Source organism: Salvelinus alpinus, chromosome 27 (genome assembly GCF_045679555.1).
Source record: "Salvelinus alpinus chromosome 27, SLU_Salpinus.1, whole genome shotgun sequence".
In the NCBI taxonomy this organism is placed as follows: domain Eukaryota; kingdom Metazoa; phylum Chordata; class Actinopteri; order Salmoniformes; family Salmonidae; genus Salvelinus; species Salvelinus alpinus.
The window spans coordinates 22,612,125-22,632,100 of record NC_092112.1 but is presented as its reverse complement, the minus strand read 5'-3'; the positions used below and the strand labels follow the sequence as shown (position 1 = coordinate 22,632,100).

At 44.8% G+C, this 19,976-nt stretch overlaps 1 protein-coding gene across 1 annotated transcript in view; it reads left to right on the top strand.

Annotated features, from left to right (window-relative positions):
* The window catches only part of LOC139556182 (gamma-aminobutyric acid receptor subunit rho-1-like), a 41,716-nt gene that overhangs the window by 7,801 nt on the left and 13,939 nt on the right, over positions 1 to 19,976 (top strand). The window contains exons 2-3 of the mRNA XM_071369787.1: positions 12,163 to 12,213; positions 14,441 to 14,547. Coding sequence (XP_071225888.1) covers positions 12,163 to 12,213; positions 14,441 to 14,547 — 158 coding nt within the window. The remainder of the gene's footprint in view (positions 1 to 12,162; positions 12,214 to 14,440; positions 14,548 to 19,976) is intronic.

The following is a 19,976-nucleotide window of genomic DNA, read 5'->3' as shown; positions in this document are numbered from 1 at the left end:
TGCTCAGACTGGCCGCAATAGGCTGAGAGAGGCTGGACTGAGGGCTTGTAGGCCTGTTGTAAGGCAGGTCCTCACCATACATCACCGGCGACCACGTCGCCTATGGGCACAAACCCACCGTCGCTGAACCAGACAGGACTGACAAGAAGTGCTCTTCACTGACGAGTTGCGGTTTTGTCTCACCAGGGGTGATGGTCGGATTCGCGTTTATTGTCAAAGGAATGAGCGTTACACCAAGGCCTGTACTCTGGAGCGGGATCGATTTGGAGGTGGAGGGTCTGTCATGGTCTGGGGCGGTGTGTCACAGCATCATCGGACTAAGCTTGTCATTGCAGGCAATCTCAACGCTGTGCGTTACAGGGAAGACATCCTCCTCCCTCATGTGGTACCCTTCCTGCAGGCTCATCCTGACATGACCCTCCAGCATGACAATGCCACTAGCCATACTTCTCGTTCTGTGCGTGATTTCCTGCAAGACAGGAATGTCAGTGTTCTGCCATGACCAGCGACGAGCCCGGATCTCAATCCCATTGAGCACGTCTGGGATCTGTTGAATCGGAGGGTGAGGGCTAGGGCCATTCCCCCCAGAAATGTCCGGGAAGTTGCAGGTGCCTTGGTGGAAGAGTGGGGTAACATCTCACAGCAAGAACTGGCAAATCTGGTGCAGTCCATGTGGAGGAGATGCACTGCAGTACTTAATGCAGCTGGTGGCCACACCAGATACTGACTGTTACTTTTGATTTTGACCCCCCCTCTGTTCAGGGACACATTATTCAATTTCTGTTAATCACATGTCTGTGGAACTTGTTCAGTTTATGTCTCAGTTGTTGAATCTTGTTATGTTCATACAAATATTTACATATGTTAAGTTTGCTGAAAATAACAGTAAGAGGAAGTTTCTTTTTTTGCTGAGTTTATATTGGCAATGACAACTAAACTAAATGACAGTTCTGCAATTCTCAATGTGGATAAAAACTCAATGAAGTTTTCAGCTACGGATACAAGCCAGCCCATTACTTATTAATCATTACATGAACTCATTACTTCCCCGGACATATAAAACACCAACATATAGGTGTTCAAAATGACAATAACTGCTGTGTTTGAGTCTGTGTGCTGTGCATGGCATGCCCTCTATATCTCAGGTACAGAAATCCAGGTACCATGGTTTAGCATTTTGCATCATCACATCGTCAGAGTTGTGGTTCCTTTCCAGGTGCATACACCCTGGGTATTTTCGTAGAAAAATTATATAATTAATATAACTCATTAGAATTAATAGAATTCAATCTGGTTCTGTGGGTATGTCTACCTCCATCCCATTCTGTGCAGCGTTAGAGGTAGCAGGACCAGTAGATGATGTTGAAGAGAATATAGGACCCAGGGAAGATGACCCGGGAGTACTTGTCTATGGCGTGGGTGTCGATCCACATGCTGCTGTAAGCGCTGGAGCCCACGTGTCCTGTGATCTGGTCGTTCTCCTCAAAGTCCAGATGGACCATCATCCTTTGCTGCATTGCAGCGCCGTTCTCCATCGGCTCACCGCCATAGTTCCCAGTGTTGTTGACATCATCCTCGCTGTAGCTACCCATCATGCCTGGGTGGGTCATGCCACAGGTACAGGGCAGCTGCAGACAGAAACAGAGACTGGATTAGATACCGAGCTACAGTACCCACATTTAAAATCGAAAACTCCTTCCCAGAGCATCTTTTACAGACTGAGGAACAGACTATTTGGATCCATGGAATGTTATAATGGCACTTACCCTTTCTCGTAGCTTTCTTTCCTTCCGTTCTTGCACTGTAGACAGGTAGTTCTCTGCAGCGTACTCTATCACCGATAAGAACACAAACACAAAACTGACCCAGAGGTAAATGTCCACAGCTTTGATGTAGGAAACCCTGGGCATGGAGGCGTTGACTCCAGTGATGATGGTGGACATGGTGAGCACTGTGGTGATACCTGGAGCACAGTACAACACACAACATCTGATCAGAAAGGTTAAAACTTAGGGACACAGCAGGATATTCTACTGAAGGCAGAATATTAGAGGCTTTGTAATAATGAAACATGAATACAGTAGAAGACAGAATCATAATAAGCTTTGAGATAGATCCTGAATTACTAAGGGCTAACTCACCCAGAGGAACCCTGGCCGGTACGGCCCGGCGGTCGATCCAGAAAGACACCCAGGACAACATGACCATCAGAGTGGCAGGGAAGTAGGTCTGCAGCAGGAAGAAGAAGATGTGGCGTCGCAGGGTGAAGTTGATGTACAGACGGTTGTACCAGCCTGGAGAGAAGAGAATCAGATTATTACATATGTTTAGTTATATACACTACCATTCAAAAGTGTGGGGTCACTTAGAAATGTCCATGTTTTTGAAAGAAATGCACATTTTTGTCCATTATAATAACATCAAATTGATCAGAAATACAGTGTAGACATTGTTAATGTTGTAAATGACTATTGTAGCTGGAAACGGCTGATTGTTTATGGAATATCTACAGAGGCGCATTATCAGCAACCATCACTCCTGTGTTACAAAAGCATGTTGTGTTAGCTAATCCAAGTTTATAATTTGAAAAGGCTAATTGATCATTAGAAAACCCTTTTGCAAGTATGTTAGCACAGCTGAAAACTGTTGTGCTCATTAAAGAAGCAATAAAACTGGCCTTCTTTAGACTAGTTGAGTATCTGGAGCAGCAGCATTTGTGGGTTTGATTACAGGCTCAAAATGGCCAGAAACAATTATCTTTCTTCTGAAACTTGTCAGTCTATTCTTGTTCTGAGAAATGAAGGCTATTCCATGTGAGAAATTGCCAAGAAACTAAAGATCTCGTACAACGCTGTGTACGACACCCTTCACAGAACAGTGAAAACTGTCTCTAACCAGAATAGAAAGAGGAGAGGGAGGACCCGGTGCACAATTGAGCAAGAGGAAAAGTACATTAGAGTGTCTAGTTTGAGAAACAGACGCCACACAAGTCCTCAACTGGCAGCTTCATTAAATAGTACCCGCAAAACACCAGTCTCAACGTCAACAGTGAAGAGGTGACTCCGGGATGCTGGCTTTCTAGGCAGAGTTACAAAGAAAAAGACATGTCAAACTGGCCAATAAAAATAAAAGATGGGCAAAAGAACACAGACACTGGACAGAGGAACTCTGCCTAGAAGGCCAGCATACCGGAGTCGCCTCTTCACTGTTGACGTTGAGACTGGTGTTTTTCTGCCATAATTGCAAAAGGGTTTTCTAATGGTCAATTAGCCTTTTAAAATGATAAACTTGGATTAGCTAACACAATGTGCCATACATTCTGTATACCTCTGGCCCTTCTTTGTACACTGTGTTAACTAACCTCCAGAGGAGCTTCAATGCCATACAACTCTCCTTCCATGGCCTCCAACTGCTCTTAAATGCATTGAAAACTAAATGCATGCTCTTCATTCGATCGCTATCTGCACCTGCCCGCCTGTCCAGCATCACTACTGGACAGTTCTGACTTAGAATTTGTGGACAACTACAAATACCTAGGTGTCTGGTTAGACTGTAAACTCACCTTCCAGACTCACATTAAGCATCTCCAATCCAAAATAATTAAATCTAGAATCGGCTTCCTATTTCGCAACAAGCATCCTTCATTAATGCTGCCATCAACTTCGGCGATGTCATTTACAAAATAGCTTCCAACACTCTACTCAACAAATTGGATGCAGTCTATCACAGTGCCATCCGTTTTGTCATCAAAGCCCCATATACTACCCACCACTGCGACCTGTACGCTCTCGTTGGCTGGCCCTCGCTTCATACTCGTCGCCAAACCCACTGGCTCCAGGGCATCTACAAGTCTCTGCTAGGTAATGCCCCGCCTTATCTCAGCTCACTGGTCACCATAGCAGCACCCACCCGTAGCACGCGCTCCAGCAGGGATATCTCACTGGTCACCCCCAAAGCCAATTCTTCCTTTGGCCGCCTTTCCTTCCAGTTCTCTGCTGCCAATGACTGGAACGAACTGCAAAAATCACTGAAGCTGGAGACTCATATCACCCTCATTAGCTTTAAGCACCAGAGCAGCTCACAGATCACTGCACCTGTACATAGCCCATCTGTAAATAGCCCATCCAACTACCTCATCCCCATACTGTATTTATTTATTTATCTTGCTCCTTTGCACCCCAGTATCTCTACTTGCACATTCATATTCTGCACATCTACCATTCCAGTGTTTATTTGCTATATTGTAATTACTTTGACACCATGGCCTATTCATTGCCTTACCTCCCTTATCCTACCTCATTTGCACACACTGTATATATACTTTTTCTACTGTATTATTGACTGTATTTTTGTTTATTCCATGTGTAACTCTGTGTTGCTGTATGTGTCGAACTGCTTTGCTTTATCTTGGCCAGGTCGCCGTTGTAAATGAGAACTTGTTCTCAACTATCCTACCTGGTTAATAAAGGTGAAATAAAAAATAAATTTGGAACACAGTAGTGATGGTTGCTGATAATGGGCCTCTGTACTCCTATGTAGATATTCCATTAAAAAAAGTAATAATAATAAATCAGCCGTTTCCAGCTACAATAGTCATTTACAACATTAACAATGTCTACACTGTATTTCTGATCAATTTGATGTTATTTTAATGGACAAAAAATTTGCTTTTCTTTCAAAAACAAGGACATTTCTAAGTGACCCCAAACGTTTCAACGATAGTGTATATTTTAATGTTGTTTCCCAAATAGCACCCTATTATTCCCTATATGAGTGGTGTAAATTGCTGTCTGACAAAACTATTTGAAAAAAACATTTAACTACATCATGATATTATCATTCATTCCAAGGCAATAACAAACACATTGTTAAATTAATATAGTACAAAGTTTTTGTTTATATACAGTACATGTTTCTATTGAGAGGTGGCTGTCCCACTTTCTGACTCCTAAATGTCATGTTTGAAAATAAATAATTTGTCATTTTTGTAACATTATTATTTGAATAGAACATCTTGAGTTGTTCTATTATTACATAGAAAGATATTGATCTATTTTGAGGTTTTGTTTATTTTTAAACATCTTTCTCAAAAAATGCTGTCCCACCTTGGATGTCACTACCGAAACACCTAAAAAGACTGCAGAATGAATGTGCATTAAGCCACATTGCAGAATGAATGTGCCTTAGCCACACCCCTACAAATATCACCAGGTGATGGGATTGCACCCCTCTCCAGCATGGCCACATAGTGAGTAGTCTGTCTGCAAACATCTTCATGTATTTTTAAGAAGTGTCACTACTGAACACCACAGGGGAGCAGTAAGAAAAAGTATGAAAATGTATGCACTCACTCTGGATAAGAGTGTTTTCTAAATGACTAAAATGTAAAAATATATGGTTTGGCTGGGATCTGTCCAAATTATAGCTCGCCAGCCAAATGCTAGCTATAGGGATTCATGAACTTCTTCGGGATCAGTGTCCCTTCCACGGGACGGTTGAGCTAGCGTAGGCTAATGCGATTAGCATGAGGTTGTAAGTAACAAGAACATTTCACAGGACATAGACATATCTGATATTGGCAGAAAGCTTAAATTCTTGTTAATCTAACTGCACTGTCCAATTTACAGTAGCTATTACAGTGAAAGAATACCATGCTATTGTTTGAGGAGAGTGCACAATTTTTAACATGATAAGTTATTAATAAACAAATTAGGCACATTTGGGCAGTCTTGACACAAAAATTTGAACAGAAATGCAATGGTTCATTGGATCAGTCTAAAACTTTGCACATACACTGCTGCCATCTAGTGGCCAAAATCCAAATTGCACCTGTGCTGGAATAATACATTATGGCCTTTCTCTTGCATTTCAAAGATGATAGTACAAAAAAATACAAAAGAATGTTTGTTTTTTTCTTTGTATTATCTTTTACCAGATCTATTGTGTTATATTCTCCTACACTCCCTCCCAATTTCCACAAACTTCAAAGTGTTTCCTTTCAAATGGTACTAAGAATATACATATCCTTGCTTCAGGGCCTGAGCTACAGGCAGTTAGATTTGGGTATGTAATTTTAGGCGAAAATTGCGGATCTTTAAATAGACCCATGGGGCGGCGCACAATTGGCCCAGTGTCGTCCGGGCTAGGGGAGGGTTTGGCTGGCAGGGATGTTCCTGTCTCATCGTGCACTAGCGACTCCTGTGGCGGGCCGGGCGCAATGCACGCTGACACGGTCGCCAGGTGTACATTGCTTCCTCCGACGCATTGGTGCGGCTGGCTTCTGGGTTAAGCGGGCATTGTGTCAAGAATCAGTGTGGCTTGACTGGGTTGTGTTTCGGAGGACGCATGGCTCTCGTCCTTCACCTCTCCCGAGTCCGTACGGGAGTTGCAGCGATGGGACAGGACTGTAGCTACCAATTGGATACCATGAAATTGGGGAGAAAAAAGGGGTAAAATGTTTTAAATAAATAAGTCTAAATTGTCCAAACCGAAATGGTCACAACCGAAACAATTGACACCATAGAAATATAAAGAGGTCTCATCTTTGTATCTGTGCCATTATGGCGTCTGTGATTGCAGGCAGCGGCATTATCTCCATTTTAAAGCCATGCTCTACCGAGCTACAGAGGACCACCATGTGAGTAGTGGACAAGTGTACACTTCAGGAAAAAGTGTAGAGTATTGAGATGCAAAGCAAGCAGGGTCTCCAACCCTCCAAGAGCCCAAACTTTGAAATTTTGGGACCAAAAATAGATGTCTATAATGAACTGTCCTGTACTTTTTTGCATTGTAATGTACCCTACTGTACCCTACTGTACTGTACTCTACTGTACTATTACTGTATTACTTAACTCTACTCAAGTTTCTTTTTTTTAATAAGATATATAATATAAATTGATTATGTTTTAAATTATCATAAAAGTGTGGCAAATATGTACATTATCCTGTTTCAAAAATATTTTGTTAAAAACAAGCTGTTCAGGTACTTAACTGCTTTGCCCCTCAGTGACTGCCGGCAGCAGCAGCTCCGCCTCCGTGGGCACATAGGCCGTGCGAACATTGCTTGGATTGTTTTGCCAGCTATTTACTATGAGGGGGGAACTGCCCCAATGGCTGATCGCTCCCAACCCATAGGAATCTCCATCCAGTTGACTACCTTAAGATGATGGAAGCCCTCAATGGCAATATATCCATCTAGAGTCCTCTCTATATCACTATGATATACAAATGACACCGAAACGGCTGTTGCTGTGCCAAAATAAAGTTAGGAAAAGTGACAATGCATACATCTAGCAACATAGTTAATTAGATGCATAAGTAATTCAATCAATCAATAGGTTTCAGATTCATACAATTGACATTGAACATTTTACAGAGAACAATAATGTAAAGGGTCGATATGCAGCAGGTGGGACGGAGTCAGGCGCAGGACACAGAGGATGAGTAATAACGGACTTTTACTCAAGACGACAACAAAATAAATTCCATGCAGGGAAAACAATCCAGCTCACAAAATAGTAGCGACTGCTAAACACAGAACAAACACGCACAAAACCATGTGGGAACCAGAGGGTTAAATAGGGAATAAATAATAATGTAATGGAAACCAGGTGTGTACAATAAAGACAAAACAAATGGACAATGAAACGTAGATCGGTGGCGGCTAGAAAACCAGTGACGTCGACCGCCGAACGCCGCCCGAACAAGGAGAGGCACCAACTTCGGCGGAAATCGTGACAGTACCCCCCCCCTCCCCCTTGACGCGCGGCTCCAGCAGCGCGCCGACACCAGCCTCGGGGACGACCCGGAGGACGAGGTGCAGGACGATCCGGGTGGATACGGTGAAATTCCCGCAGTAACGAAGGGTCCAGGATGTCCTCCACCGGCACCCAGCATCTCTCCTCCGGACCGTACCCCTCCCACTCCACGAGGTACTGAAGGCCCCTCGCCTGACGCCTTGAGTTCATGATGGCTCGAACAGTATACGCCGGGGCCCCCTCGATGTCCAGAGGGGGCGGAGGAACCTCCCGCACCTCAGACTCCTGGAGCGGACCAGCCACCACCGGCCTGAGGAGAGACACATGGAACGAGGGGTTAATACGGTAATCAGGGGGAGCTGTAACCTATAACAAACCTCGTTCAGTCTTCTCAGGACTTTAAATGGCCCCACAAACCGCGGACCTAGCTTCCGGCAGGGCAGGCGAAGGGGCAGGTTTCGGGTCGAGAGCCAGATCCTGCCCCCCGGTCTCACTGCGGTGGCGGTCGGCGCTCGCCTTCTGCCGCCTGATGGCCCGTTGCAGGTGCACATGGGCAGCATCCCATGTCTCTTCCGAGCGCCGAAACCATTCATCCACCGCAGGTGCCTCAATCTGGCTCTGATGCCATGGTGCCAGGACCGGCTGATAACCTAGTACACACTGAAAAGGAGATAGGTTAGTGGCGGAGGGAGTTTTGGGCCATCTCTGCCCAGGGGATGAAAGCCGCCCACTCCCCCGGCAGAAACCTACCCACATCCTGGTTAACTCTCTCCACCTACCCGTTACTCTCGGGATGAAAACCTAATGTGAGGCTGACCGAGAACCCCAGACGTTCCATAAACGCCCTCCAGACCCTAGACGTGAACTGGGGACCCCGATCAGAAACTATATCCTCAGGCACCCCGTAGTGCCGGAAGACGTGGGTGAACAGGGCCTCCACAGTTTGTAGAGCCGTAGGGAGACCGGGCAAAGGAAGGAAACGGCAGGACTTCAAAAACCGATCCACAACGACCAGGATCGTGGTGTTTCCCTGTGACGGAGGAAGATCCGTCAAGAAATCCACCGATAGGTGTGACCACGGCCGTTGTGGAACGGGTAGGGGTTGTAATTTCCCTCTGGGCAGGTGTCTAGGTGCTTTGCACTGGGTGAACACCGAGCAGGAGGAAACATAAACCCTCACGTCCTTAGCTAAAGTGGGCCACCAGTACTTCCCACTAAGACATCGCACCGTCCTACCGATGCCAGGGTGACCAAATGAGGGGGACGTGTGGACCCAATAGAGCAAACGGTCGTGGACAGCAGACGGAACGTACAGCCGCCCAGCTGGACACTGGGTGGGAGTGGGCTCTGTACGTAACGCCCGCTCGATGTCCACCTCCAGCTCCTACACCACCGGTGCCACCAGGCAAGAAGCTGGAAGTATGGGAGTGGGATCCATGGGCCGCTCCTCTGTGTCATACATCCAGGACAGTGCGTCTGCCTTCGCGTTCTGGGAACCTGGTCTGTAGGATCGGGTGAAAACAAAACGGGTGAAATACATGGCCCACCTTGCCTGGCGAGTGTTCCGTCTCCTCGCCGCCCGGATGTACTCCAGATTGCGGTGGTCAGGCCAGATGAGGAAAGAGTGTTTAGCCCCCTCAAGCCAATGCCTCCACGCTTTCAGAGCCTTTACGACAGCCAGTAGCTCCCGGTCCCCCACATCATAGTTACGCTCCGCTGAGCTGAGCTTCTTCGAAAAGAAAGCACAGGGGCGGAGTTTGGGTGGCATACCCGAGCGCTGGGACAGCACAGCACCTATCCCAGCCTCGGACGCGTCAACCTCCACTATAAATGCCAAGGAGGGATCGGGATGAACCAGCACGGGAGCCTGGGTAAACAGAGCCTTCAGGTGACCAAAAGCCCTGTCCGCCTCAGCTGACCACTGCAGTTGCACCGGTCCCCCCTTAAGCAGTGAGGTAATGGGAGCCGCTACCTGACCAAAGCCTCGGATAAACCTCCGGTAGTAGTTGGCAAACCCTAAGAACCACTGCACCTCCTTTACCGAAGTTGGAGTCAGCCAATTACCCACGGCTGAAATGCGGTCACTTTCCATCTCCACCCCTGACGTGGAAAGGCGGTACCCTAGGAAAGAGACGGACTGTTGAAAGAACAGACAATTCTCAGCCTTCACATACAGGTCATGCTCCAACAGTCGACTTGCGCACCAGGGACACATGCTTGGCGCGTGTAGCGGAGTATATCAGAATGTTGTCGATATACACAACTACACCCTGCTCGTGCAGGTCCCGGAAAATCCCGTCTACAAAGGATTGGAAGACTGATGGAGCATTCATCAACCCGTACGGCATGACGAGGTACTCATAGTGCCCAGAGGTGGTACTAAATGCCGTCTTCCACTCATCCCCCTCCCGGATACGCACCAGATTGTAAACGCTCCTGAGATCCAAAACTCAGGAAATTCTATACACACACACATGTGCGCAACAGGGAGCTCTGGGTGATTCGGGTGCCTACTCACCTGGGATGATCCACCAGTGCCCTGCCTGCTGCCTCGACTCCCTGGGGAACCTCCCCAGCACAGACCAGCAGTGTGCCCTCTGCGGCCACATGTGGTGCAAGGAATGCCCCTCCCCCCCCCCCCCCCCCCCCCGGTCACCCTCAGAGCAGCACCTCCGAGCTCCATAGGTGTAGGATCGGAGGTGCTGGGGGATGGAATGGACGGGCCCCGATCCGGACGTCTGTGGGTGGCCAACAGGTTATCCAGCTGGATGGATAAATCCACCAGCTGGTCGAGGGTAAGGGTGATGTCCCTGCATGCCAGCTCCCGACGAACGTCCTCCCGTAGATTGCACCGGTAATGGTCGATCAGGGCCCCCTCATTCCATCCCGCGCTGGCTGCCAGGGTCCTGAAGTCCAGTGCAAAGTCTTGTGCGCTCCTCATCCCCTGTCTAAGATGGAACAAACGTCCTCCCGCCGCTCTCCCCTCAGGTGGATGATCGAAGACCGCCCGGAAGCGGTGGGTGAAATCCTCATATTGGACCAACGCTGCGCCTTCTCTCCCCCATACGGCGTTGGCCCACTCAAGTGCTCTCCCCGACAAACAGGAGATGAGGGCGGACTCGCTCTCGTGTCACGAGGGACCCGGGTGGACGGTCGCCAGGTAGAGCTCCAACTAGAGCAGGAACCCCTGGCACCTGGTAGCCGTCCCATCATATGCCCTCGGGAGCGAGAGCCGAATCCCACTGGGTCCAGGTGACGGAGGGGTGGACAGCGGTGTGGGTTGGGGTGAAGTGGATGGGGGTGTGGGAAAACCCCCTCTCTCCCATTGCTCCATGGTGTGCAGCACGTGATCTATGGCTGTGCCAAGATTTTGTAGCATCGTCGCGTGCTGCTGGACGCGCTCCACCACAGGTAACGGAGGACTGGGTGCACCTGCTGACTCCATATTTTAGGTGTGTGTTTCTGTAAAGGGTCTATGTGCAACAGGTGGGACGGAGTCAGGCGCAGAACACAGAGGATGAGTAATAACGGACTTTTACTCAAGACAACAACAAAATAAATTCCACGCAGGGAAAACAATCCAGCTCACAAAATAGTAGCGACTGCTAAACACAGAACAAATACGCACAAAACCATGTGGGAACCAGATGGTTAAATAGGGAATAAATAATAATAATGGAAACCAGGTATGTACAATAAAGACAAAAAAAATGGACAATGAAACGTAGATCGGTGGCGGCTAGAAAATCGGTGATGTCGACCGCCGAACGCCGCCCGAACAAGGAGAGGCACCAACTTCGGTGGAAGTCGTGACAAATAAAGATATTTCTCTGAATTCAATTTAAAAGTTTTGAAAATCCGGTTAAAAATCATGTTTGAACTATTTAGTAAATTTTGTATACAAATACAATTTATAAAGTGAATTTGATCACTACTGTGCATGGTTCTCCCTTTACTGCAACTTTTTCACTACGTTTCGGTAGTGACAAATTTAGTGCCTAACAAGCAATTTAGGACACTATTTTCAAATATGCAATACAAACAAAGTGTGTGAGTAGTAGATCTGTCTATCTGACATACTGTATGTTGGAAGAGATGTGCGCTTCAAAAATTAGAATAACCAACCCCCAATTTGCACCACTTTTTTAGAATCACCCATATAGTGCACTACTTTTGACCAGGGCCCTATCATACTGCACTTCCCACTTTCAAGCAATGCTTTAAGCAATACTCTGTTCTACAATACTACCAACAAGTGGACGAATGCTGTTGCAAATTGATTGTTGTGTTATTTTTTAAAGATGCACAGGGGACTTCTGACGAACTCTTCTGATGAGCTGTTGGAATGGTCTATGATGTTGAATGTAGTCTCCTTTACATCTAAATTTTCTTGTTTTTCTTATAGATTCATACGAGAAGTACCATCTACTGTACAAGGACGTCAAAAAGTGAACAGGTAAGAATCCTTCATCGAAATACAATGTTACAGACAGAGTATAGTCGAGAGGATCTGATTTAGGGGAACAAAGCAACTCTCACCACAGGATTATTTACTTAGTTATATACTTATTTAAAGCCCTATTTGGATGGGATAAGATTTAATGGGGAACCTCAGGTAATGCAATTATGTGCACGAGCACAAATCACCACATCCGTCTTTTTAGTTCCGTCTGAATTTGTCATGCCAGTCATTTTTACTTGGCAGAAAGGTTATTATCCTAGCACTAAAAACATACTGTTTTTCGGCAATCTCCCAGGTCCTCTGATAATACTTATCCCGTGCAAATCGTCATCCCTGTGTTTTGAGGGTTATTACAGTCGTGGTCAAATGTTTTGAGAATGACCGTCTCCTAAAGTTGATTCAGCTGCGGGATTGGGGCACCACCAGTACAGAGCTTGCTCAGGAATGGCAGCAGGCAGGTGTGAGTGCATCTTCACGCACAGTGAGGCAAAGACTTTTGAAGGATGGCCTGGTGTCAAGAAGGGCAGCAAAGAAGCCACTTCTCTCCAGGAAAAACATCAGGGACAGACTGATATTCTGCAAAAGGTACAGGGATTGGACTGCTGAGGACTGGGGTAAAGTCATTTTCTCTGATGAATCCCCTTTCCGATTGTTTGGGGCATCCAGAAAAAAGCTTGTCCAGAGAAGACAAGGTGAGTGCTACCGTCAGTCCTGTGTCATGCCAACAGTAAAGCATCCTGAGACGTTCATGTGTGGGGTTGCTTCTCAGCCAAGGGAGTGGGCTCACTCACAATTTTGCCTAAGAACACAGCCATGAATAAAGAACGGTACCAACACATCCTCCGAGAGCAACTTCTCCCAACCATCCAGGAACCATCCAGGAACAATTTGGTGACGAACAATGCCTTTTCCAGCATGATGGAGCACCTTGGCATAAGGCAAAAGTGATAACTAAGTGGCTCGGGGAACAAAACATCGATATTTTGGGTCCATGGGCAGGAAACTCCCCAAACCTTAATACCATTGAGAACTTGTGGTCAATCCTCAAGAGGCGGGTGGACAGACAAAAACCCACAAATTCTGACAAACTCCAAGCATTGATTATGCAAGAATGGGCTGCCATCAGTCCATTGTGGCCCAGAAGTTAATTGACAGCATGCCAGGGCAGATTGCAGAGGTCTTGAAAAAGAAGGGTCAACACTGCAAATATTGACTCTTTGCATCAACTTCATGTAATTATCAATAAAAGCCTTTGACACTTATGAAATGCTTGTAATTATACTTCAGTATTCCATAGTAACACCTGACAAAAATATCTAAAGACACTGAAGCAGCAAACTTTGTGGAAATTCATATTTGTGTCATTCTCAAAACTTTTGGCCACGACTGTACAGAGTTTAACAGGTGATGTACCCATGGGTAAGAACATGGGGGAAAAATGTATGCTTAAAACAAAGTGCTATGTATGTAGCCTACAGATGAATGATCTGTTTTGTCACATATCAACTTTCCTAGTGCCATACTTCCTTTTTTTTTTAAAGTGGAAAAAGTCCATTTTGAATGAGGAAAAAAAATATTACGGGGCAGTTTGGTAAAACAAATCCCGTCTGACTCATCCACTGTAAAAACGGACATGCTGGGATAATAAAGACATAACCAACGTTCTATAGTAATACTAGTCCCTTCCGAATAGGGCTAAGATCACAGCTTTTGTTAAAGTATACTCAGAGTATAAAATAGTTGGCTTTGAAGCATCTAGCTAAACCTTGTACAATCGAGCCTTTTCCGTAGTATGGGCAGGTTCAGGGCAAATTCATATGCCCTGTGATGCATAGCTCCAAATTTATATGAAAAAAGACTACCCTAATGAATTAATCCTCATGAATATGATCGGAATTCTATGTACATCCTGATAAGCTTATAGCTGGTAAGCCCCTTTAACTTCTGATGACAATGTGTCTGTGTATGGTCCCATTCCATAGGATAAGTGGTCTTGATATAGGCTGAGTGCCAGTCTGTTTGTGCATTCATGCCAACTTCTCGTCACTCATTGTCACGCTATTCATGTTTGATTTGACAATGACAGCAATGGAATTGGCAAGAGCACAAAAAACTCTGGGACTAGTTAGTATGCTATAGAGGTTCAGAGACAATGACAAGACAAGAAGTGTAATTTTAAATATTGATTGTTTCATTGATCATGTTTCTCCACTCCTCACAGCCCTATACTGAGAAGAAGTCCAGATATGACCAAAACCACCATGACAAAGTCAGAGCAGCTTTTAAGCATAAATGACCACGACTTCACAATGAGGCCTGGCTTTGGAGGTGAGATTTTTTAACGGTGCTTTACTGTGTGATGTACAAATCATCATCATTGGTAAAATTCTAGAGTTCACTGATATTTGATGACAACTTTTATTTTTGGGCTCTCGAGTGGCGCAGTGGTCTAAGACACTGCATCTCAGTGCAAGAGGTGTCACTGCAGTACCTGGTTCAAATCCAGGCTGCATCACATCTGACCTTGATTGGGAGTCCCATAGGGCAGCGCACAATTGGTCCAGTATCGTCTGGGTTTGGCCGGGGTAGGCCGTCATTGTAAATAAGAATTTGTTCTTAACTGACTTGCCTAGCTAAATAAAGGTTACATTTTAAAAGGTATAATAATGACTTAATCATGACTCATCGTTAAGTGTAAGTCATGCATTGAAAAATTCCAACTGTTATTACTCAAGTTAAGATTTGGCCTGTTATCAGTTCTTGGAACTCAGGAAATCCATTTTTATTTGTCACATGCTTTGTAAACAACAGGTATAGACTAACAGTGAAATGCTTACTTACCATGGGAAGCAGATACATTAGAAGTGGATGTACACGTATGGGTCGTTCCATCTCAAAAAGCACAAGAAAGAGGATTTCAACACCCAACAACTCAGATTGTTCTGAAATTGTTTCTGTTGTTAGAAACAGAACATTATTTTGTTGAAATATAATTTAATCACATCGGTAGCCGATGTGAGCAAGATCTTTAAACAGGTCAACATTCACAAAGCCGCGGGGCCAGATGGATTACCAGTACGTGTACTCAAAGCATGCGTGGACCAACTAGCAAGTGTCTTTAGTGACATTTTCAACCTCTCCGTGACTAAGTCTGTAATACCTACATGTTTCAAGCAGACCACCATAGTCCCTGTGCCCAAGGAAGCGAAGGTAACCTGCTTTCACTTCTTTGCTTTGAAAGGCTGGTCATGGCTCACATCAACAGCATCCTCCCGGATAACCTAGACCCACTCCAATTTGCAGACCGCCCCAACAGATCCACAGATGACGCAATCTCAATCGCACTCCACGCTGCCCTTTCCCACCTGGACAAAAGGAACACCTATGTGAGAAGGCTGTTCATGGAGTACAGCTCAGCATTCAACACCATAGTGCCCACGAAGCTCATCACTAAGCTAATGAACCTGGGACTAAACACCTCCCTCTGCAACTGGATTCTGGACTTCCTGACGGGCCGCCCCGAGGTCGTAAAGGTAGGCAACAACACGTCTGCCACGCTGATCCTCAACACTGGGGCCCCTCAGGGGTGTGTACTTAGTCCCCTCCTGTACTCCCTGTTCACCCACGACTGCGTGGCCAAACACGACTCCAACACCATCATTAAGTTTGCTGACGACACAACAGTGGTAGGCCTGATCACCGACAACGATGAGGCAGCCTATAGGGAGGAGGTCAGAGAACTGGCAGTGTGGTGCCAGGACAACACGCTCACCCTCAATGTGAGCAAGACAAAGGAGCTGATCATGGACTACAGGAAAAGGCGGGCCGAACAGGCCCCCATTAACATCAACGGGGCTGTAGTGGAGCGGGTCAAGAGTTTCAAGTTCCTTGGTGTCCACATCACCAATGATCTATCATGGTCCAAACACACCAAGACAGTCGTGAAGAGGGCACGACAAAACCTTTTCCCCCTCAGGAGACTGAAAAGATTTGGCATGGGTCCTCAGATCCTCAAAAGGTTCTACAGCTGCACCATCGAGAGCATCCTGACCGGTTGCATCACCGCCTGGTGTGGCAACTGCTCGGCATCTGACCGTAAGACACTACAGAGGGTAGTGCGTACGGCCCAGTACATCACTTGCCAAGCTTCCTGCAATCCAGGACCTATATAAAAGGCGGTGTCAGAGGAAAGCACATAAAATTGTCAGAGACTCCAGTCACACAAGTCATAGACTGTTATCTCTGCTACCGCACGGCAAGTGGTACCGGAGCGCCAAGTCTAGGACCACAAGGCTCCTTAACAGCTTCTACCCCCAAGCCAAAAGACTGCTGAACAATTAATCAAATGGCCTCCGGACTATTACATTGAACCCCCCCATTTGTTTTGTACACTGCTGCTACTCGCTCTTTATTATCTATGCATAGTCACTTCACCCCTACCTACATGTACAAATTACCTCTAACTTGTACCTCAGCATACTGACTCGGTACCGGTACCAACTGTATATCGCCTCGTTATTGTTATGTTATTGTGTTACTTTTTATAATTTTTTACTTTGTTTGGTAAATATTTTCTTAACTCTTCTTGAACTGCACTGTTGGTTAAGGGCATATAAGTAAGCATTTGACGATAAGGTTTACACTTGTTGTGACAAATAAAGTTTGATTTGATCTCTGAGAAGTTAAGCTAATTGATTGCACCCAAATTGGCTATTTACATTTATAGGATTCATATAATATTCAATAAATATAGTACCTAACATCCGATTTGGACCCCCAAAAATTCTAACAATGAGTTAGACATGAGGAATCCTATGCAATGGTCAAAAGCCTCCCACAGACCCTCCATACCCCCCGCCAATCCCACCTAACGAGTATATAGTATCAGTTCTCTATGTCTGAGAAGTAGTATGGAGCTGCGGCTCAGAGTATTGTTTGTTCATCCTATGTAATGTGTTCCCAGTGAATTTGGTGATGTTGTTTTTTCCCTGTTCGGAGAAATTGTTAGGTTTATGTCCCATCCTACATCCTGATATTACCAGGTTCTGACCACTAGATGGGTTATCCCCTCAATGTTACAGGGATAGTTCACCCAAATTAATAAATAGGATGCCACCCAAATTAGAAAATTATATATTCTTCTACTGCTCTGTCGTTCGCTACATACTTTAGTCTGAGACTGCCATCATTGAAGTTGTTTGTGGTGACGAGGGGCATTGTACAAAACAAAGTCATCATTGATTGGATCATCTCAGAGTATCAAAGTCAATGAGACATTTTTAAACCTCTGCTTTACCTACATGTGTTCTGTATCTGGCCCAACCCATCAGTTTCTGGACCAATCAGACAGCCCAATCGACCAATCATAAGGAATGTGTTCACATTCAGTGAAGGGTCGAGGAGGTACCCAGATCCAGACTCATTACGGAGAATAAATGAACATCTCTGGGCGTGGCATTTTGTTTGGCCAGAGCAAGGAGTCTGGGTAGCCAGGCAAGTCTATGGACAAGGTATGACAGTAATCCATGCGTTGGTTTTGTTGTCCACTGTTTCAAATGCAAACGTTTTTGCATGTCTTTAAAACGTCTAATGGCTAGGGGTTCCGCTCGACAACATTCCGCTGAAAAGGCAGAGCACGAAATTCAAAAATATTCTTTAGAAATATGTAACTTTCATACATTCACAAGTGCAATACACCAAATTAAAGCTTAACTTCTTGTTAATCTACCCATCGTGTCCGATTTCAAAAATGCTTTACAGCGAAAGCACACAATATGATTATGTGAGGTCAGAGCCTAGTCACAAAAACACATACAGCCATTTTCCAGCCAAAGAGAGGAGTCACAAAAAGCAGAAATAGAGATAAAATGAATCACTAACCTTTGATGATCTTCATCAGATGGCACTCATAGGACTTGATGTTACACAATACATTTATGTTTTGTTCGATAAAGTTCATATTTATATATGAAAATCTCAGTTTACATTGGCGCGTTATGGTCAGTAATGTTGTGCCTCGAAAACATCCGCTGAATTTTCAGAGAGCCACATCAATTTACAGAAATACTCATCATAAACTTTGATAAAAGATACAACTGTTATGCACAGAATTAAAGACATACTTCTCCTTAATGCAAACGCTGTGTCAGATTTAAAAAAAACTTTACGGAAAAAGCACACCATGCTATAATCTGAGTACGGCGCTCAGACACAAAAACAAGCTATACAGGTACCCGCCATGTTGTGGAGTCAACAGAAGTCAGAAATAGCATTATAAATATTCACTTACCTTTGATGATCTTCATCAGAATGCACTCCCAGGAATCCCAGTTCCACAATAAATGTTTGTTTTGTTCGATAAAGTCCATCATTTATGTCCAAATACCTCCTTTTTGTTAGCGCGTTCAGTTCAAAATCCAAACTCATGAGGCGCGGGCAAGTCCAGGCGAAAGTTCAGACAAAGTCCAAAAAGTTATATAACAGTTCGTAGAAACATGTCAAATGATGTATATAATCAATCTTTAGGATGTTTTTAACATAAATATTCAATCGTGTTTCAACCGGATAATTCCTTTGTCTTTAGGAATGCAATGGAACGCAGGTCGCTCTCACGGCCATGCGCGTGACCAGCTCATGGTATTCTGCCAGACACCTGGTTGTAACAGCTCTCATTCCCCCCTCCTTCACAGTAGAAGCCTCAAACAAGGTTCTAAAGACTGTTGACATCTAATGGAAGCCTTAGGAAGTGCATTATGACCCCATAGACACTGTATATTAGAAAGGCAATGAGTTGAAAAACTACAAACCTCAGATTTCCCACTTCCTGGTTGTATTTTTCTCAGGTTTTCGCCTGCCATATGAGGTCTGTTATACTCACAGACATCATTCAAACAGTTTTAGAAACTTCAGAGTGTTTTCTATCCAAATCTACTAATAATATGCATATATTAGCTTCTGGGCCTGAGTAGCAGGACGTTTACTCTGGGCACGCTTTTCATCCGAACGTGAAAATGCTGCCCCCTATCCCAAACAGGTTTAAAATAGTTTTGTTTTTTACATTTTAGCTGTTTGGCATTTCAGTGCATTGTAGGAGCTAGCAACATAAGCATTTTGCTGCACCACAATAACACCTGCTAAACTGTGTACGCAACCAATAAACGTTGATTTGATTTGGGTTATACGTACAGTACCAGTCAAAGGTTTGGACACACCTACTCATTCCAGGGATTTTCTTTATTTTTACTATTTTCTACATTGTAGAATAATAGTGAAGACATAAAAACTATGAAATAACACATATGGAATCATGTTGTAACCAAAAAAGTGATAAACAAATAAAAATATATTTTATATTTGAGATTCTTCAAAGTAGCCCCCCTTTGCCTTGATGACAGCTTTGCACACTCTTGGCATTCCCTCACAACTAGCTTCATGAGGTAGTCACCTGGAATGCATTTCAATTAACTTCTTTGTGATAGGGGGCAGCATTTTCACTTTTGGATGAATAGCGTGCCCAGAGTGAACTGCCTCCTACTCTGTCCCAGATGCTAAGATATGCATATTATTATTACTATTGGATAGAAAACACTCTTAAGTTTCTAAAACTGTTTGAATGATGTCTGTGAGTATAACAGAACTAATATGGCAGGCAAAAACCTGAGAAAGAATCCAAACAGGAAGTGAGAATTCTGAGGCTGGTCGATGTTCAACTCATCGCCTATTAAAATCCCTGTAAGATATGGATCTGTTTGCACTTC